Here is a 21,770-nt window from a genome sequence, read left to right as displayed (position 1 = left end):
TATCACTCTTGGTCACTGAAAGCGAGGTCCAAGGTATTGAAATAGCGGGCAGGCAGGTTGTGATTAGTCAGGTGGCAGATGACACCACACTCTTCCTGAAAATTTCTGAGCAAATTCCAAAGGCCATAGCTCTGGTTAAACAGTTTTCCAAAGTGTCAGGTCTCTCGCTAAATATAAATAAATGTGTGTTGTTAGCTGTGAAGTCATGTAATGAGTCTATTGTCACATCCTCTTCGACGCAAGGAGCATGCCCCTCCCCTCCTGTCTCTTCCTCCGCTGCTCCTTGGAGCGGGCTCCTCCCTTCCTGGCTCTCCTGACTCACGCACCTGTTCCCCATTTCCTTAATTATGGCTATAAAAGCCACCCTTACCATGCAGTTGTTGTCGGTGTATTCCTGGAAGTCCCCCGTCAACCTTCTGCACGCAGGTGATCAGAATCAGAAACAAAAAACCTTTTCATCATCCCCCAATGGGGAAATTTGCACTAAAGGTCGCACAGTTTTGTCTCCCTCGATCAAGGCCGGGACTTGTGGATTTATTTAGTATTCTTTTAATTCTTGTCTAATTCAAAAATACTTCAATACAATTTAACTCTGGTTTCCCCCCACATTCAAAAAACATGGATGGCAGGCTGATTGAACACTCCAAATTGTCCCATGGTATGAGAGTGACTGGCTGTTTGTCTATGTGTGCCCTGCGATTGTCCTGGAAACCGATTCAGGGTGTCCCCCGCCTCGTGCCCGAAGACGGCTGGGATAGGTTCCAGGACCCTCCGCGACCCTAATGAGGATTAAGTGGTCTGGAAAATGGATGGACGGATGGAAAGCAATACAAAGTGCTGTACATAGTAAACACATATAAACAATACAGGTAACATCTGACTTACGACTGGCTCAACTTAGGACCACGACTTCCAGACCCTTTTTTAAAAATGTAAATACTATGCCTGGCACCGCAACACGCTAGCAGGCCGGCAACGCGTACAGCAATGTTCATATGTACAGCAATCGACCGTGTGATGGCACCAGTTTGCATTTAGCCTCTGAGTCTCTATTCAACATTTTGAATGGATTTCGACTTATGACCATTTTCACTTAGAACCGTTTGGTCGGAACAGAACTCGGTCGTAAGTTGGATGTTACCTGTACCTGTATCGTTTAAAATACATGTAATGCTCATTAGGGCCACGGAGTGGGAGCGTGATTAATGTAGATCATGTATTTGTTGGTTTATTGATTTGTTTATCATCTGATCTGTTCAATGTTTGGATTCTCATTTACGCCCCATAGAGTCGAGTGAAGATACTGTACAGTATAGTACCGGTATTTGTTCACATAATATTACAACCCCAATGGCCTTTCTATTTGGCATAAATGTAAATTATAAATCAATGACAGCAAAAATACAAACACACCCATGGGTTTATCATTTTATTGCCCATGTTTCATCTTTTCAAATTTTAGCCTCAGTTCATTTGAATGAAATCAATAGTTTGGACGTTCTTTAGATACGAGGCAGTTATCACACATGTCAAACGTATTCATTTGCTGCAAACTAGGAGTCTCCAGGTGTTACTTGACTACCCCGAGGATGATCTTGAGGAAACTTTCTGCCTGAACTTCACAGTAAGGGTGTATCTAGCTAGCTAGCAAGCTGTTAGCTATCTATTATCTATTCGCTAGCGAGATAGCTTTCTATCTGTTTGAGTTACTTCTGGGTTGAGTGAACGCTGGTGCGTTTGGCTCCCGCTGCTCACCCACAGAAAAACTGATCCCGTGACTGTAAAATGACCTTGAGAGTTTTGAAAGGCGCTTATAAATGTCGTATTCTTCTTCTTCTTCTTCTTCTTCTTCTTCTTCTTCTTCTTCTTCTTCTTCTTCTTCTTCTTCTTCTTCTTCTTCTTCTTCTTCTTCTTCTTCTTCTTCTTCTAATTATTATTATTTACTTCTCTCCCGGAAGTCCTTCTCTTTCTATCATCGCGATAGCTGGCGAGAATGTCGTCATTCAAGCAAGAAGGTCAGCTGATCATTCGCTGAGAGTGCGTGGATGACGAACAGCATCGTGACAACAGCTTCGCAATAGCAGAGTGGTTCCACGCTCCAATATCGGTAAATGTTGATTTGTATCACAAAAACCTTAGACGTCGATAGAAGTCTCCCTTTTCCAAACAGATATATGCTCAGTTAGATGTCGCGAAACCGGTGGAGAGGGGGTAATAATTGTTAGCTTAGGCCCTGCTAGTAGCTGAAAGAGAATGTTCTCGATTCACCTGCCCCCAACTGACATTGATGAGGCGTGTAAAATCATCGTTCCCACAGCCGTTAATAGTACCCTGAGGCGTTCGCGTTTCTACGTGTCTCCCCACTATTTAATGTAAAGCCGCTGTTAAAAGTATCCTTGTTAGAAAGTATGTCCGGCGGCAGGTATGCTTCCGTGTGCAGTTCAATGGAGACCGATTAACGGTTTCTTCTTGTGCACAACGATGATGGTTGGCTCTAATCGTCATTACTTATTAACTACCAACAAATCGATTGCTCTTTATTCTAATACATTAGAATACATTACACGTATGTAGTTGGAGATCACCTGTTTCGTGATCACCGAAATGGCTCATGTGATTTAGGTGCGCCGGTTGTTTTATGACACAAGAATAGTCCAAATGTTCGTATTCATTAAATGCCTGCCTTTTCTCCTCGCCTTTCCATGTTTAGTTGCAACTCCATCCGTTCTATCTGACCTTCCTTCCTTTTCGTTAGTCTCACTTTCTCCCTTATTCCTTTCCTTCCTCTTCATCTTCAGTTAATTTGCTAAAACCTACTTCTCTGCCTTCCTTGTACTCAGGCATCATTTCCTTCATCTTTCCTTCAAAATTTTCATCACAGAAGTCACGATATCCCTCCGTTTCATAGTATAGTTTTCCACCTCCTTTTAATTGTCTTTCCTGTATCTGTATGAAATTATCCAAAATGCTGCATTTTCTTAAGAAAATGAAATGTGATTATGGATAGTAGTTCGGAACAAGTGTGATTTCCTGAACATTTTTCCTGAAATACCCAGGCGGTTTCATTACTTGTACCTGCACAATCTTACACAGTTCACATAGATCTGTACAAATCCAACTACAATGACTTTGTGTTGTTGTATCAAACATAAATAAAAATAGAAAAGATGATTTGCAAATCATTTTCAACGTATATGCAAATACTTTCAACATATGATTATATTTTTGTTTTACAGAGATGGAAGTCCTCCAGATTTTCCCAGATCGGGAATGATTTTTATAATTTTCAATTTCTTTCTGTCGTAGTTAAATAATAATGGTACCATGTAGCGACCACACAGAATAATTACACTTTAACATTAAGTGAATGTCGGCATACGCGAAAACGAAAGACACACAGTCGTTTTCGGAACGGGAAGGAATTGGTCATCATCTATTAACACATCTCGACATAAAACCACAAACTACACTTTTGTCTTATTCGACCAAACATCGCGAAACTTGGTCACCTGATGCTAGTGTCGCTAACGAGCACACGAACATGAGTCACAACTTACTAAAGATACAGAAGTACAGCGAGTTGTTATCTGTTTTGGTCATGAACTCACACTTAGTTATCTAGCTAGCTACCGAGCTACCTATTTGCTATCTATTAGTGGCTGGCTGGCTGGCTATTTGGCTAGCTATCTGGCTGGCTATTTGGCTAGCTATTTAATGGCTATCTAATAGCTATCTATTAGCTGTCTGGCTGGCTGGCTAGCTCTCTAGATGGTTATCTAGCTAGCTATCTAATAGCTATCAGTAGCTATCTTTTAGCTAGGTAGCTAGCTTTCTATTTATTTGAGTTACTTCCGGGTTGACTGAACGCTGGTGCGTGCGGCTGCCGCTGCTCACCCACAGAAAAACTTATCCTGTGACTGTAAAATGACCTTGAGAGTTTTGAAAGGCGCTTATAAATACAATATAAAAAAGGAGTCCAAGATGGCACCCGAGTAGGCAGCCGTCAGCAAGTGCTCTCATGAGCCTTGCTTTTTTTGTTGTTTTTGTATTGTTTTGTGTTTTCTTTTGTCACTTTGTGTTGTTGTGCGTCGTGTGGAACGGATACGGATTGTTTTTCAGCATTTTTGACCACAACATTCATCAAGGAGGAGACTGTGCTGAGCGCTTGCGCCTTTTCGGCAGCATGAATATGCCAGTACTGTTTTTGAATGGGAGGAATGTCGGTGCCATTCGACTGTCATCGCTGGACACCACAGGGCCCATTGTGCTTTTTTGCGCCTGTAATGGACAGCATCTTCACAGCCTCGCTTTGTTCAGCGGAAGGTCGGTGCTGTTGGATAATCTGAGGCTGGATGGATACATGGCTGGAGGAGCCCGCGAGAAGGAGCGCCTATGCGTATGTGGAGCTGTCGCGGCTTGGAATTAAAGTGGATTTATGTGGGACAGGAGATGTGAGACAATCTCTTCGTCAATGGATGCTACAGCTGCGTGTTTGCTTTCAACATTTAGCTTGTAGTTGACGTGCACATTCTACTATGATGTCCCTGATCCACTGGTGAAGAGACGCTTCGATCCTCTCCTCTTTCATGTGGAACTGCTTTGTGTAATAAAGAGGGTACAGAAAGTGCTTCAGATGAATGACTCTCTGTGTCTTTGTTTTGTCATGTTATTTGTTATTTAGTTTTTTTTTTGTTCTTTTGACTTCAAGACGGCGCCGCGAGAGTGGCTGCCTTTCCAGCAGCTCATGTATTTTGTTTTTTCATTCCTTTCATAACTTTGCTGCTGTGACATGTAAATTTCTCCACTGCGAGACTAATAAAGGCAAATCCAATCCAATATTTTATTATTATTATGTGAAATGATATCCAAATCCTCTGGTCACTTTTTATCAGCTATGGATAACGAAATTGTCAATCAGTTAAGTTATCCTATCAGTGAATGGTTTCTATTTTTTTTGTTCTCATATAGAAACAAAATTGCGACAAAATGAACGACAACAATTTTTAGTCAACAGAATTAACACTGATTGAGCTTTATTTTTGTATTCTCTCTTGAACAGAGTGAAACCCCCGGGCAGCGAAAATGGCAGACAACAGTCAAAACCCTCAGAGACTGGGGCCCGTGGTAAGCCAATTGATGATTGCCATATCAATCATCATGTCATATTTTCTGTTCAGCGTGCCAACAAACAAAAATCACAAAAGAAAAGTTTCTTTGCAACATATGGGAGCATAACCCAAATTCAATTGAGAAACTGGACACATTTTGGATAGAAGCAACAAACTAATGATGTGCTAGGTTGGGACTTTGTCAATTGTAAACAGTCGAGATTTTGCTGTACGAACAGTGAAAGTCTTCTTTTCCTTTCGGCTTTTCCCTTCAAGGGGTCGCCACAGCAAATCAGTGTTCTCCATCTTCAGAGGTTTGATCCGCATGTTTGTTTTGGCCAAGCTTTTACGTCGGATGTCCTTCCTGACACAACCCTCTGTATTCGGGCTTGGGCAGTGAAAGTGTCATTTTGAAATGGACTTTGGTGTTTTTTGAATGATAGCGATTCTGTTCCTTCGGGAGGATGACCATTTTGGTAAAAAGTATGGACTATGCAAGGACGGGAGGGCTTTTTCGTCCGTCATCTTCATTGTCCTTAACTCATTCACTGTCAAACGATGTGCAAAAATATATGCACTCCAGTGCCAGGGTTTTTGTAATTGTCACTCAATTGCTAGGACCGACAGAATATTGAGTTTTAGGACTACATAAATATTCAATAAAGCGTAAGAAACCGTAGACCAGGGGTGTCAAACTCATTTCGCATCGCGGGCCACATACGCCCTAGGGAGATGTCAAGTGGGCCGGACCATTAAAATTATACCATACTCTGCTAAAAATAATTAGTGTAAAGAAGCACAAGAACATGAGTAAAATATTGACATTTAATGAGCTATCCTTTTACAAAACATTTCATGAAACACCTCATATTTCCTTAGACAAATGTGCAATTTACTTTTATCATTCACAAATATGCATTGCAACCGATCCCACTGATTGTACAAAGGCACAAAACTTTAATTGGTACTGAAAAATATAGTAATGCACTTTAAGATTAAATGAGACTTTTAAAGAAAGGGAATTTTTAAACCACTTACACATTCGCATATAAAATCTAAATGTAATCCCTGCGTACACCTTACAAACTAAGGAGAGTGATTTTAAATGTGTAATGAAGAAAGTGCTTGCAACCCGTCATATTTTTCGCTGTGATGAGTCTCGTAGTGGCGTCGAATTTTATATTCCTTCAATCCTGAAACGTGTTGCAAACACACCAAGCACAAAGGTTTTCCGTGCATCTCTGTAAATAAATAGGACGTGGTCCATTTTCTTTGAAAATTCTACACTCCTTATCTACTTTTCTCCATTTGGATAACGACATTTTGGCTAATGAGGGTGTAGCGGAGAGGTAGAGAACAAGGTATTAACAACGTCGTAACAAGCAGCAGATGGCGCATTGACACCGTCTGCTGTTTTCAGTCTGTCTCAGTGATGCGGCGTGTCTTCTACTCTGATGGAAAGAGTGCACCCCTTAGCGGATAATCCATGAATTGCAGCGAATTAAAAATATTAATTCCATGTCTTTTATGCATTTTTCCACTTTAAAATTATCCTGCGGGCCTGATCGAACCTCCTTGGGGGATGGTTCCGCCCCGCGGGCCGTATGTTTAACACCACTGCCATAGACTCTATTTCATCAGGAAAAAATAGTTATTTCCTAAATTATATGGGTCTGGAGTTATGTGAGCTTGAAATGAGGGCAGCTGTCCAAAATACAATGCAATACATACATACAGTGATACCTCGGCTTACGAACGCTTTAGCTAACGAAGGTTTTGATTTACGAACGTTAAATTCGCGAGAATATAATCTTGGCATACAAACTATTTTTCGGAAAACACACCAATGAGTGCCACAATGAGTGATGTGTCGTTCGCGAGCGATCCGATTCTTGGAGCTACGTTTTTCCGCGGGTGAGCAGCGGCTGCCATTCGTGCCAGCCTTCACACTACCCGGATGTTGGCACTTTGTTCCAGCTTCAGCTGTTGTTAAAGCGCTCTATAAACCAATACATTGGATTACGAACTTAATTGGGTCCCAGAAAGTGTGTGTAATTTGAAAAGTGTGCATTCCAAACATTAATTTCCCATAGAAAACCATTAAAATGAGAATAATCCGTTCCTGGGTCCCCATACAACGTAATTTTCAACTAAATAAGCCTTAAAGGACAACCAACATCACATTTTTGTTTCCTAACTGACATCAGAAAAACGTTTTATAGCATTTAAAATACCCAAATATATAGTATATTTTTATTCAAATGCAGAACACCAATAAAAATGACTTAAAATGTCAAATCTGCAAAAAATTTAGCTGCGAATTGGGCATTTTCAGAAAGTCCCGCGCCCAGTTTGTGACGTCACGCCAAAACGTCTTGCATTGCTGGAGAATCACAACAATGGCTTCAGATTCGGAGAATATGCTTTCTTGTTACACATCCAGTTATGAATATGATTCAAATAGTTCTGAAGAGGAAAGCAAACATGTTTGCAATCGATTAAATAATTTATTCCGTATCATTTTGAGGCAACATTGGGGGGAAATGTATCACCAAAAAAGAGGCAGAAAATGGCGGCCAACCTCCTGTGAGGAATAAATCAGCTCGTTTCCACAGGCTGATAAATTCCTTATATTGAGCTTGGTCGCCCTCTGGTGGCTCTTTTTGGTGCAACACAACGATTTCAAACCAAACAAGCAGAGCAAAATGCATTGACGTGATGGAAGGACTGCTACAATGTGTCCTTCTTTTTCGGTCAGGGGCGTTTCTTCAGTGATGTCACGTACGGACTCGTCACCGACTCAAAAACAAGACTTCCGGAATATTCAGCGCGAGTCTTGAAACGTAAAATATAGCTATATGCGGTGGAATCTTTGTAAAATACGCCCAGTAGAAGTCATTTGAAGCCATTTTACAAATTATGGACACAACTTGTCCGGAGACGTCGGTTGTCCTTTAAAGGACAACGACACCATTTTTTTGTTTCCTAACTGACATCAGAAAAACGTTTTATAGCATCTAAAATACCCAAAACACACAGGCATTTTTAGTCAAATGAAAAACACCAATAAAAATTACTTAAAGGACAACCGACGTCTCCGGACAAGTTGTGTCCATAATTTGTAAAATGGCTTCAAATGACTTCTACTTGGCGTATTTTGGATTGGATTGGATTGGATTGGATATGCCTTTATTAGTCTCACAGTGGAGAAATTTACATTTCACAGCAGCAAAGTGATGAAAGGAATGAAAGTAGAAAAACAAAATACATGAGCTGCTGGAAAGGCAGCCACTCTCGCGGCGCCGTCTTGAAGTCAAAAGAACAAAAAAAAAGTAAATAACAAATAATATGACAGCATAGAGACAATATGACAAAACAAAGACACAGAGAGACATTCATTCTTCAGGACTTGCTGTACCCTCTTTTAATAAGATTCCACCACATATAGCTATATTTTACGTTTTAAGACTCACGCTGAACATTCAGGAAGTCTTGTTTTTACGTTGGTGACGAGTCCTCACGTGACGTCAGAAAAGGACTGCCGTTCACCGTAAAAAACACGCATTGTAGCGGTCCTTCCATCACGTCAATGTATTTTGCTGTACTGTTTTTTTTTTGTCAACCTCATTTTACATCCAAAAGCCGCCAGCAGAGGGAGTCCAAGCTCCATTGAAGAATTTATCAGCCTGTGGAAACGGGCTGATTCATTCCTCACAGCTCGGTGGCCATTTCATTGCCTCTTGTTGCGTGAGACATTCCCCCCCGCCCGTTTGCCACAAAATGACACTGAATAAATTCTTTAATCGATTGCAAACATGTTTGCTTTCCTCTTCAGAACTATTTGAATCATATTCATAAGTGGATGTGTAACAAGAAGGCATATTATACGAATCTGAAGGCATTTGTTTTATTCTCCAGCAATGCAAGACGTATTGGCGTGACGTCACGAACTGGGGGCGGGACTTTCTGAAAATGCCTGATTCGCAGCTCAATTTTTTTGCAGATTTTGGACACTTTAAGTCATTTTTATTGGTGTTTTGCATTTGAATAAAAATATCATACTGCATGTTTTGGGTATTTTAGATGCTATAAAACGTTTTTCTGATGTCAGTTAAGAAACAAAAAAGTGATGCCGGTTGTCCTTTAAACCCTAATATATAGCTATATGCGGTGGAATCTTTGAAAAATACGCTCAGTAGAAGTCATTTGAAGTGATTTTACAAATTATGGACTTAACTTGTCCGGAGGCATCTGTTGTCCTTTAAACCTACACACAATATACCTTTTTTATGTATAATAAATGTGCTATGGTATTGTAATTAAAGAAATAAACTGTATAAATAGAGTATAAAGTCGTTTTATTTACCATTTTGATGTTCGATGGCTTGATGGAATGGATAACTTGTTGCATAATATGTCTCAAGGAGCTCTGGGTTGTACATCTTGGAAGTTGTGATATTGCAACACATGCAGGCAGACACACTCGAAACTTCATTAATAGCTGGTAAAGGAGTCCAAGATGGCGCCCGAGTAGGCAGCCGTCAGCAAGTGCTCTCATGAGCCTTGCTTTTCGTTGTTGTTTTTGTATAGTTTTGTGTTTTCTTTTGTCACTTTGTGTTGTTGTGCTTCGTGTGGAATGGATATGGATTGTTTTTCAGCATTTTTGACCACGACATTCATCAAGGAGGAGACTGTGCTGAGCGGTTGCGCCTTTTCCGCAGAATGAATATGCCAGTACTGTTTTTGAACGGGAGGAATGTTGGTGCCATTCGACTGTCATCGCTGGACACCACTGGGGCCATTGTGCTTTTTTGCGCCTGTAATGGGCAGCATCTTCACAGCCCCGCTTTGTTCAGCGGAAGGTCGGTGCTGTTGGACTGTCTGCGGCTGGATGAATACACGGCTTGAGGAGCGCCAATGCGTATATGGAACTGTCGCGGCTTGGAATTGAAGCGGATTTATGTTTGACAGGAGATGTGAGACAATCTCTTCGTAATGGATGCTACAGCTGCGTGTTCGCATTCAACATTTAGCTTGTAGTTGACGTGCACATTCTACTATGATGTCCCTGATCCACTGGTGAAGAGACGCTTTGATCCTCTCCTCTTTCATGTGGAACTGCTTTGTGTAATAAAGAGGGTACAGAAAGTGCTTCAGATGAATGACTCTCTGTGTCTTTGTTTTGTCATGTTATTTGTTATTTAGTTTTTTTTTGTTCTTTTGACTTCAAGACGGCGCCGCGAGTGTGGCTGCCTTTCCAGCAGCTCATGTATTTTGTTTTTCTACTCTCATTCCTTTCATATCTTTGCTGCTGTTAAATGTAAATTTCTCCACTGCGAGACTAATAAAGACAAATCCAATCCAATTCCCTTGCTTGTATGTTCTCTTCAAATTATACAGATGGCTTGTGTGGGTTATTTGTGGGGCCTGATTGATGGGATATTTTAACCTTTTAACTCTGCCTTTGAACTATCAATAAAGTCCAAATCTCACTGTTTTCTATCAAGCTTTCATTTCCCTTTAGTGTGTGTGTGTTTCTGTTTCTGTAACCGCGCCCACGCTCAGTGCTGCAAGTGTCGCCTCCCTCTACCACGGATCTTGACCAATCACGTGCGGCTTGAACCGAAGACTGGGGGCAAGGAATAGTGGAAAAAAATGCCAGCTAGAAATTACATGTATTATTATTATTATTGTTATTATTATTAACATGGAAAAAAGGGGAAATGCAGCCCCCTTCTAGAAGCGAAAAAAAACATTGCCAGAGGCCACGGCCAGCGCTTTATTGGCACCCAAGCATGAAAAAACACAACCCGCACAAATTCAGGAATGGCAACCAATGTCATATTTTCAATTCCTGAATACATTTGTAAATGGCAGTGAATGGGTTAATGATGCCAGCGGTTGCCGCAAAAGACGGCATTCAAGATGGGATCAGCAGTGCTCTGAATGTATGGGACAATGTAACAGCAATTATGTTTTTTGTATGTCCTCCTTTAGCAATTTTTAATGAGCAACAAGCTGGAAACTGCCATGTGGCTATCCCGCCTCTTCACCGTCTATTGCTCCATCATGTTCATCCTGCCAATCTTGGGGTGAGTATGCCCTCACACGGCCGTCGGTTAGGATAACTACATCTGTTACCGTGCCAAACTCTTCTTGTTTTAGGCCCAACGCGGCATCCAACTTCTACCAGCGAGCTCTGTTGGCCAACGCACTCACTAGCGCCTTGCGTCTCCATCAGAGGCTTCCAAGGTTCCAACTGAGTCGGGTATTTGTGGCGCAGGCGCTGCAAGAGGACAGCTGCCACTATCTGCTCTATTCGCTCATCCTGGTCAACTCCTATCCCATTACTAGTATCCTTCAATTCAGGGCGCTTGCCTGCTCAGGAAGCTGTCGTGGGTTAAGTATTGTTGAAGGACAACCAACACCTCCAGACAAGTTGTGTCCATAATTTGTAAAATCACTTCAAATGACTTCTACTGAGCGCATTTTACAAAGATTCCACCGCATATAGCTATATTTTACGTTTTAAGACTCACGCTGAATATTCAGGAAGTCTTGTTTTCGAGTTGATGACGATGGCCGAAGTGACGTCACATTCCGAACACCCCTGACCGAGAAAGCGACACACAATGCATTTTGGGTCAATTTTTTCGTCTGAAAACACCGTGTTCATCCATGTTGATGGCGAAATTAGGAGGAAAACTACATAAATAACGTGATGGTGTGTCGCAGCCAATTGCGGTCACATGCATGAAGAATGTGTAAGTTTACACAAATTCCCAGTGGACAAATCAACCATTTCCAACAGAGCTTGTGCACCATCTTGTGCATTTTCTGGGTGCTACAATGGAGTCCAGACAGATCGAATTGATACGGAAGGACTTCTTTAATCGATTGCAAACATTTATGCTTTCCTCTTCAGAACTATTTGAATCATATTCATAACTGGATGAGTAACAAGAAAGCATCTTCTCGATATCTGAACTCTCTGAAGCCATTGTTTTGATTCTGGAGCAAGGCAGTGTCTGACAAATAGTGATGTCACAAACAAGAGGGCGGGACTTTCTGAATCTCCCCAGTTCCGACCGAGCTCATTTTGTGGCAGTTTTGAGACACTTTGGGTCATTTTTATTGGTGTTTTGCATTTGACTAAAAATATCAGTCTGCGTGTTTTGGATATTTTAGATGCTATAATACGTTTTTCTGATGTCAGCTAGGAAACAAAAAATGGTGTCGGTTGTCCTTTAAGCCTCTTACGATGTTGCAAACTTTTTTCACTGTGTATTATTGTTCTTTAATTCATTGTCTTCAGTGAGCATTTTCCCAGTCTTCCTCTTCTCCTTGCTCCATGCGACCACCTACACCAAAAAGGTCCTGGATGTAAGTTACACCAACGCAACCGGCTTCCACTTTTATTGCTGTCTTGTAAGAGGGTTTTTGCAGAAAGGAAAACGTTTTACATAATCAAAAAGGGAGTTTTTCTAATAATAATAATAATACATTTCATTTATAAGCGCCTTTCAAAACACTCAAGGACACTTTACAGTCACATTATATTTTAGTTTGTAATCAATCACCATTGGATTAGATTCACCTTTATTAGTCACATAGTGGAGACATTTACATTGCATTTACATGCAACAAAGTGATAAAAGTAAGAGGAAAGGAAAATAAGTAAAAAAACAAAATACTGGACCTGCCGCCCACGCAGCCACTGTGGCGGCGCCATCTTGAATTCAAAAACAACCACAAAAAAACTAAATTACAAAATAATATGACAACACAAAGACAGTCATTGAATCTTAACCACTTTCTGCACCCTATTTGTTGTATGACGCAGTTATAGATGAAAAAGGAGAGAATCAAAGCCTTCTTTTCACCAATGGATCAGTGGTGAGTCTTGTCTGTCTAGACATGGCTGACAAGCATCTTAAAGGACAACCGACGTCACTTTTTTGTTTTTTAACTGACATCAGAAAAACGTTTGATAGCATCTAAAATACCCAAAACACACAGTATGATATTTTTATTCAAATGCAAAACACCAATAAAAATGACTTAAAGCAGGGGTGTCAAAATCATTTTTTGCCGCGGGCCACATTGTAGTTATGGTTTCCTCTCCATGGCCGTTATGAATTTGGGGAACCCATTAGAATGTTTAAATCCCTTAAAAATATTACATATATAGCACACAGCAAATTAATGAATAACTCATTTTCAAATCTGAAGTCAAGAATAATGACTCTTATTGTGATTGACATCCAAAAATATAAAATTTTGGCTCAGATTTTAGCAATCATCATGGAATTTAACAAGTTTGATTGGCTTTTGCGGGCCGACAAAAATGATGTGGCGGGCCTTGACTTTGACACCTGTGACTTAAAGTGTCCAAAATCTGCAAAAAATGAAGCTGCGAATTGGGCATTTTCAGACAGTCCCGCGCCCAGTTCGTGACGTCACGCCCAGACTTCTTGCATTGCTGGAGAATCCAAACAATGGCTTCATATTCGGAGAATATGCTTTCTTGTTACACATCCAGTTATGAATATGATTCGAATAGTTCTGAAGAGGAAAGCATACATGTTTGCAATCGATTAAAGAATTTATTCCATGCCATTTTGAGGCAACATTGGGGCAACAATGGATCACCAGAAAAGAGGCACAAAATGGCGACCTCCAGTGGCTCCCTCCGCTTCCACAGGCTGATAAATTCCTTATATGGAGCTTGGACTCCCTCTTCTGGCGGCTTTTGGGTGCAACACGGTTCTCAGACCAAACATGTACAGCAAAATACATTGACGTGATGGAAGGACGCTACAATGCGTCTTTTTTACGGGCAGGGGGCAGTCCTTTCATGACGTCAGGTACGGACTCGTCACCAACTCAAAAACAAGACTTCCTGAATATTAAGAGCGAGTCTTAAAACGTAAAATATGCGGTGGAATCTTATTAAAATACGCTCAGTAGAAGTCATTTAAAGCCATTTTACAAATTATGGACACAACTTGTCCGGAGACGTCAGTTGTCCTTTAAAGCACTGCACAAAATACACTTTGGTGACAATGGTGTAAATATATAAATTTTCTGAAAATGCCCCTGACAACTTCTTTGGCTTTGGATTAATCTTGCAGTGGACAAATGTACATTTTACCCCAGCAAAGTTATGGAAGGAAGGGGAAAGGACAGGAAGAAGTATAAAAACAAAATACAGGAGCTGCTTTAAAGGCAGCCGCTCTCGCGGTGCCATCGTGAAGTCAAAACAAGAGCAAAAAAATAAAAAGCAAAATAAGACAAGACAAAGACACAGTCATTCAATTTTAAGCTCTTTCTGCATCCTTTTTGTTGTATGAAGTAGAGGGTCAAAGCGTCCTTTTCACCAATGGATCAGAGACGTCACGGTGGAGTGTGTACATCTGCTACAAATTAAACGTTGAAAGCAAACACGAAGCTGTAGCATCCATCTCCTGTCCCATATAAATCCGCTTCAATTCCAAGCCGCGACATGTTCACACAACCATAAAAAGAATTGAATGAAATTTGCCAACCTCCGTACAGTAAATTCACTGCAACATTCATATTTCATGCTATGAATAGCAAACAATTAAGCCCCTCACTCAAAACAAAACACAGAAAAAAAAGTAATTGCCTGTTGTAGTGTTCAGTAAGTGTTTCAGGCAACAGCTGTGATCAGGTCAAGGTTCAGGGGAAAAAAAACTTGCACGGATCAAATCTGTCAAGCACATATCACACCGTTGCTGTTGTCTTCCTCATCCGGACAGTCGGTGGGACCAGGCAGCCTGATGTTCATCAGGAACCTCCTGGACAAGATGTCGACCAATCAGCAGAACATCCTCAAGTTCATCGCCTGTAATGAGATCTTCTTGATGCCCGCCACTGTCTTCATGCTCTTCAGGTTGCGCACAAATCACTGTACACACGGCTCTTTCGAGACCCCTTTTTTAATTAATATTAACCCAAAACAAAATGGCGGCTTTCTAAAGATTACATTGACATGTGAAGGGGCATCAAACTATTGGATGATACAAACAACTGTTTGTTGCGCTTCTAAGTTGATGGTCCTTTGCTAAAAAAAAATAATTGCAATTTTAAGATGAAATATGTTATATGTTATATTTTTTGTGTATTCAATTAAATATATGTTGAACATGATTTGAAAATTATTGTACAGACACAGTGATACCTCCGCTTATGAACTTAATTGGTGCCCAGAAAGTGTGTGTTAGGGGAAAAGTTTGTCTGCCAAACATTTATTTCTCATAAGAAACCATTAAGAAACCAGCAGACATTTAAACAGCTTCTTCCCCCAAGCCATTAACTCTTTGAACTCTTTCAACAGTACCCAAAGTGGAACTGTATAGTGCCACTTAGCAGGTTTTTTTGACGACGATACTAGTGCAGCGTGTTCTACCGGAAACAAATTCCTTGTGTGTTCTACATACTTGGCAATAAAGATGATTCTGATTCTGATTAAAATAAGAATAATATGTTCCCATATAACAGGGGTCGGGAACCTTTTTGACTAAGAGAGCCATAAAAGTAAAATATTTAGAAATGTTTTTCAGCGAGAGCCACACGCACGCGCGCGCGCACATACAAACGCTCGCGTCCGCGCGCGCGCACACACACACGCGCACACACAAACACGCGCACGCGCGGCCACTTTTCAACAAAATATCAGAATGTATTATTTAAAATAACTTTGTGATAGTACTCACCGTTAACATGGATGGTTTTCCGTTCCTCGTGTTTGGTAAAAATCCAGGAAAACCTTCGGAATGAAATTCAATTTGCCGGTCCAGAGGCGAAGTTACTGCTAGCTCGCCTGCACACGGCTCATAAGCTTCCACACTTGCTATCTGCAATCTACTTCTCGCAGAAGTATGTTGATGCTCACGTTAACATGGGGCTTGTTAAAATGTCACTGGCATTCGACTGTTTCATCGATGGTATTGTTTCATTGCAAATTAGAATCAGAACATTTTCTCTCCTCTAATGCTCCGGTGCTTTCACGCTGAAGTGCACTAGTTGGGCGTGAAGTGCACTAGTTGGGCGTTTACCTGTTTCAACATGACGGCCACTATCATCCAATCAACATGGCGCTTTCGGCCATTCTAGGTCAGTGTCATCCAATCAAAATTGCGCTTTCCGCCAACTGCAGCCCCAACGGGAAATGAACGACGAAAAAAACGACAATATGTATTATAATATGTAATATTTATCGGCAAGCCATATGCAATAATCAAAAGAGCCATATATGGCTCACGAGCCATAGGTTCCCGACCCCTGCCATATAACATCCCCATAAAACATAATTTTCTACTAAATACGCCTTAAAACTACACAAAATACACCTTATTTTATGTATAATAAAGTCGTTTTATTGACCTTTGCGATGGTCGTTGATGTAGTTGCCTCTTCATGATATCCTAGCGAAGTTGCCGTGCTTTCTTAGCTATGATACCCTCACTCACAGTGTCCCCTGCTAGCTGCTTTTCGTTAATCCAAACCAACAGAAGTTTTTCAACCTCTTCTATTACCTGAGGCTTAGAGGACAGAAAAACGCTAAGCCACACATAGCAATGGTCGACTTAGTGTAGTGGTACTGGGACGCGAAGTCACACAAATGCACACCTCATTGGTGTTTTTGGATTATCTCTTTCTTCTACTCGACCGTAATTTTCTTTAATGTCCTCTTAGGTTTAATACTAGCCTGTGGTAGGGTCTTTTTTGGTCCCATAATAGCAAAAGTATTCCACTCGATAGCAAACCACATCTGCACTGAAGGGGGCGTGGGGGGTGGAAAACTAGCCCGCTAGCCGCCGTGGCGCTGGTAGTTTGGTTCGTCCGCCAAAAATTGGTTCGTATGCCAAGATTATATTCTCATGAATTTAATGTTTGTGAGGCGAAAGGTTCGTGAGCTAAGGCGTTCGTAAGCTGAGGTATCACTGTATTCTCAGGTGTAACACAATTTCCCAACTTGACTGGAATTGTGTTTGTATAGGTGTGTCAGTCATTTTAAAATGTTATAGACTGTCGTGTTATTTTGTACCTTTTGTGTTAACAGTGGTCAGGGAAGCTTGCTGCTGCCTTTCATTTACTATCGCTTCCTCAGCCTGCGTTATACATCCAGAAGAAACCCATATTGCCGGTAAGAGGGCTACATAATACATGTAACATCCGAGTTACGACCGGGTTCCGATCAGACAAAAGGGTTGAAAGTCAAACGGTCGTGAGTCGAAATCCATTCAAAATGGCCCACGTGATGTTTGCACGACAGGATATTATATAATGTCAATCTGTTGTTTTTAAGTAATGTTTTCGATTGAATACTGTTATATACAAACTGTTTACAGTTCCTTTATGAACTTGATCACTTTTAGTGTCATTTTTATCATTTTATATTTCGTATTATCGATTTTTATTACTGTATAACTGTACCTGTAATGTATACATAACTGCTGTAGAGTTCATTTATAAATGTTATACTTTTATAATTTTGGGTCCTGCTGACCCAAATACGCACGGCTTCCCATGCTGTTGAAAAAACGCTCTCCCTGCTAACGGCCAGAAGGGATCGCCCAACGCAGACGCTCGACTCAGGCGGACACCGAAGGAAAAAAGCGGTGTACAGTACTACAGGGGATGTTGCTGAGACTATCTGCACGGTATAACTACTATATTGAGTGTAGTCACGCAGTCGATTGCTGTGCGAGTGTGTTGCATGCTGGCTGGCCAAAATTGTACGCTTTGCCTTCTGCTTGCGCGTTGCGGTGCCAGGCGTAGAATAAAAAAAGGGGCGGGGGTCTGGCGGTCGTGGTTGTAAGTACAGGTGGTCGTAACTCGTGCCGGTCGTAACTCGGATGTTACCTGTATATGTGATTGCTCTACTCTCGCCTCTCTTCAGGATTTCCCGTTTTGTTATTTATTTTGCCAGAACTCTCTTCACCGAGCTGCGAATCCTCCTGGAGCACTTCATCATGAAGCCCGCATGTCCCGTCTTCTTCCGTCGAATGTGCCTCAGCAGCATCGGCTTTGTCAGTCGCTTGGCCCCCAACGGTGTCTGAAGTCCTCGCCGTCCCTCCTACCTCCGGCTTGGTGTTTTGTGTTCGGCTGTCGCAAAGAACGTGACTTCCGTTTTGGATGAAGACACACTGGCAAGCACCGTTGGAGGACATTTTGGTTTTATTGTCACAATGACAACTTGACGATGTGCTCCAGTTCCAGACTGAGCAAGCAATGCACTGCACTGAAGATTTGTGTTGGCCCCTCCTCATTTACCTCATGTCCCATGAAGCGGCTTCACCAAAATGGTGAACCCGCCACTTTCGTTGTGCAAGAACACATCAGACATCTTCAAGTCGTCTCACGACCTTATTTATTGACTAATGTTCCGAGATAAATAACAAAACATCTTCTGTAACTACAAGTTGAAACATTGTCCATAGTGGAAGGAGGCCATGATGATGATTTGCGTGCAGTTAATATTTTGTTTATTTTTGTGTTATGTGCTCCTTAAAGGCCTAACTTCACTCTTTTTTTGAATTTACAATTGTCACATCTGCTGTGTTTTATAGAATAAGCATAAACAACGGGACATAGTGCTGTTGGGTCTCATTTCCGTTTTTTCAGTGCATTGATTCAATTCCATTCTATTTTAATGCATTTACTATCCTTGTACTAATACCAATCACTTGCGCCTGCTCCGTTTTTTCTCCCATGTTAATTATGTCCATTTGTCTACAGACGAACCACGTTTTTATCATGAGATGAGCAATTAACGATTCTGAAATAAATTGTTGAAGGTAACATTTGGCACTGAATTCATTCTGCGACTACCACGCATTCCAAAAACATCTAACCAACTTTAGCGCGGCCTCTTTTCTCCGACTGCGGAAGCAAACAAACCAATCAGAAGTCGTATTGAATATATACTGTCAAGTGTCATCCAATGACTGCGCAGATTATTCTGGGCGACGACATTGCCATGGAAGCACGTTTCGGTGTAATGCCTCGTTTTTTTTGCCGCAAACCCGTCTCTATTTCGACCTGTAAGATTGTTGCTTTTCCATTTACCACCTTTATTTTATCATAAATACGACTTATTGTCATATGTGAAGTATTTACTCGCCTGCTCGTGTGAGTACGTTGCAAATGATAGCTCGATGACTAGCCAACGTTAGCGTGTCGAGCTAATCTTCTTTGATTGGCTAATCCTCATCTCGTTAATCCTCTCTTCTTTCAATGTTTCATTTCAAATGTTAGCATTGACTTGTGACTGGCGAGTGGACCGATGACCTCCTACTTTTGTAGCAAGATAAACATCAAATTTGGCGGCTTGTGTCGTTTCCTCCGGAGTTAAATTGCCCCAAATAAAGATGGAGATTAATTTATATCGAGTTGACTACATCCAGGTAAATCTCCTCTCCGTCTCTCTTTTTAATATGTTGAAATATAAACATGTACACGTGTTAAACTGTCAACCTACCGGTGACATTTACAGGTTGGCGTAACATCCCAAAAAACAATGAGGCTGCTTCCAGCACTTGGAAAAAAAGCCACCCAGAAGGTATCTAGAATCAATTCCAACCTAAACGGATAATTTTGCGTGTGTTTCATCAAATAAGCGTTCAAATGAGTAGTTTTGTTGTTGCAGGTGGCTGTTGCCGACAATGATGGCGTATTGACATGTTTTGGGATAAAGAAGGGCGAGGCAGTAGTAAGTCATCTCCCTCCCACCCCCCAAATCTGTCAGTGCTTTATTTTGTGTATATTTTGTTGCTAACGTAATACCATGTTTCCAAGCCTGTCTTCAAAACACTCCCGGCGCAGAAAATATCCCGAATGGACCTCGGCGGAGCGCCTGGAACGCCGCAGGAGAAGATTTTCGTCTGCTCAGGATCTCAAGTGCGAGGATTTACCAAGAAGGGCAAACAATTCCTCACATTTGAGGCCAATCTTACTGAGAGCATCAATGCCATGTAAGGAGACACTCTGTGGAGGTTTTAGGACTGGTAACCTATTAATCGTCAGTCAAATAAGAATTTTGAATCAAAATCATCTTTATTGCCAAGTACTGTGAGACCTCAACTTACGAACTTAATTGGTTCCCAGACAGAGTGTGTAAGGCGAAAAGTGTGTATCTAAAAAAAAATTCCCATAGGAAACCATTAAAATGGGAATCATCCGTTCCCGGGTTTCCATAAAATATACTTTTCAACTAAATAAGCCTAAAAAACTACACACAACATACCTTATTCTATGTATAATACATGTGCTATTGTATTGTAATGAAATAAATACACTGCATTGTATCATAAAGTCACTTTATTTACATTTGTGATGGTCATTTATGGCTAGGTGGAATGGCGTTGGAGGTCGAAGGTCAAAGGGAATTGCTGTTTGGAAAGAGAGGCGCATTACATGAGGACTGTAATTAAAGAAATAAACTGTGCTGTAAAATAAAGTTTTATTTACCTTTTTGATGGTCATTGATGGCTTATGGAAGGAGAGTCACCTTCCATATGGACTGTTGGTAACTTAACCTCTGGTGCTGTTCGGTCATGTGCTTCCGCCGAAGATCACTCTGCCAGCCGTGGTGGGTGTGTATTATGAAAATAGTGCTTATTATAAGGTTTAATTTTCATAAATTTGCGAGCATATAGTCTTGGCTGACTAACTAGTTTTCGGCGGACAAACCAAACCACTCGGCCACAGTGGCTGGAGGACTAGTTTTCGTCACCCCCTTTTTTTGAGTGCAGACGTGGTTATTGAGGATACTTTTGCTATTATGGGACCGAAAAAGACACCACCACAGGATAGTGTTAAGCCGAAGAGGACACTAAAGAAAATTATGGTCGAGAACAAGAAGATCATCGAAAAACACGAACGTGTGTGTGTTTTTGTGACTTAGCGTCCCAGTACCAGTATGCTAAGTCGATCATTGCTATGTGTGGCTAAGGGTGGTTCTGTGTTGTCTGAGCAGCGGTCTCGGGCAATAGAAGAGGTTGAAAAACTTCTGTTGATTAGGATTGACGAAAAGCAGCTAGCAGGGGACATTGTGAGTGAGGGTATGATTGCTGAGAAAGCACGGCAACTTCACTCTTATATCATCAAGAGGCAACTACATCGACCATCACAAAGGTAGATAAAACAACTTTATTATATAGTACAATATATTTATTTAATTACAATACAAATAGCACATTTATTATACATAACATAAGGTGTATTTTGTGTAGTTTATTTAGTTTATTTGTGTAGATTATTTAAAAATATGTTTTATGGCGACCTGGGAACGGATTATTCTCTTTTTAATGGTTTCTTATGGGAAATAAATGTTTGAAAGACAAACTTTTCGCCTAACACACACTTTCTGGGAACCAGAAAGCTGAGGCATCATTGGATGTAGAACGCACAAGGAAATTGTCTCTAGTAGAACACGATGCACTAGTATCATAATAAAATTGCAAAGAGGCACTTCTGCTTTTCCCCTCAGGGGTCGCCACAGCGAATCAATGTCCTCCATCTATCCCAGTTTTGTGCATCCTCTTCTCTCACACCAGCTACCTTCATGTCCTTTTTGATAACATCCATAAACCTCCTCTTCGGTCTTCCTCTCGGTCTCCTGCCTGGCAGTTC

The 21,770-nt window shown here is 41.1% G+C and overlaps 2 protein-coding genes across 10 annotated transcripts in view; both read left to right on the top strand.

The window, feature by feature from the left end:
* The first annotated feature begins 1,970 nt into the window (after positions 1-1,970).
* On the top strand, positions 1,971-18,938 carry tmem33 (transmembrane protein 33). The gene is made up of 8 exons (XM_088991060.1): positions 1,971-2,107; positions 5,060-5,124; positions 11,106-11,200; positions 11,274-11,461; positions 12,424-12,491; positions 14,891-15,024; positions 17,197-17,280; positions 18,067-18,938. Exons 2-8 carry the CDS (start codon positions 5,083-5,085, stop codon positions 18,194-18,196), a joined length of 741 nt encoding a protein of 246 aa, XP_088847186.1. The 5' UTR covers positions 1,971-2,107; positions 5,060-5,082; the 3' UTR covers positions 18,197-18,938.
* Positions 18,939-19,103: 165 nt separating this feature from the next.
* The window catches only part of bbs7 (Bardet-Biedl syndrome 7), a 68,925-nt gene continuing 66,258 nt past the window's right edge, over positions 19,104-21,770 (top strand). For 8 of the 9 annotated variants that reach the window (XR_016114306.1, XM_088991056.1, XM_088991054.1 and 5 more), the window contains exons 1-5: positions 19,113-19,268; positions 19,395-19,543; positions 19,633-19,698; positions 19,786-19,848; positions 19,935-20,110. Coding sequence is in view for 8 of the 9 variants with exons in the window: in XM_088991056.1 (XP_088847182.1) it covers positions 19,508-19,543; positions 19,633-19,698; positions 19,786-19,848; positions 19,935-20,110 (341 nt within the window). In the remaining variant the exon portion in view is untranslated. Of the gene's footprint in view, positions 19,269-19,394; positions 19,544-19,632; positions 19,699-19,785; positions 19,849-19,934; positions 20,111-21,770 lie in introns of all 9 variants that reach the window. The other variant, XM_088991052.1, reaches the window with a different exon arrangement.

Source organism: Hippocampus bargibanti, linkage group LG02 (genome assembly GCF_051943395.1).
Source record: "Hippocampus bargibanti isolate YZ-2025 linkage group LG02, ASM5194339v1, whole genome shotgun sequence".
In the NCBI taxonomy this organism is placed as follows: Eukaryota; Metazoa; Chordata; class Actinopteri; order Syngnathiformes; family Syngnathidae; genus Hippocampus; species Hippocampus bargibanti.
This window is presented reverse-complemented; position numbering and strand designations above follow the sequence as displayed.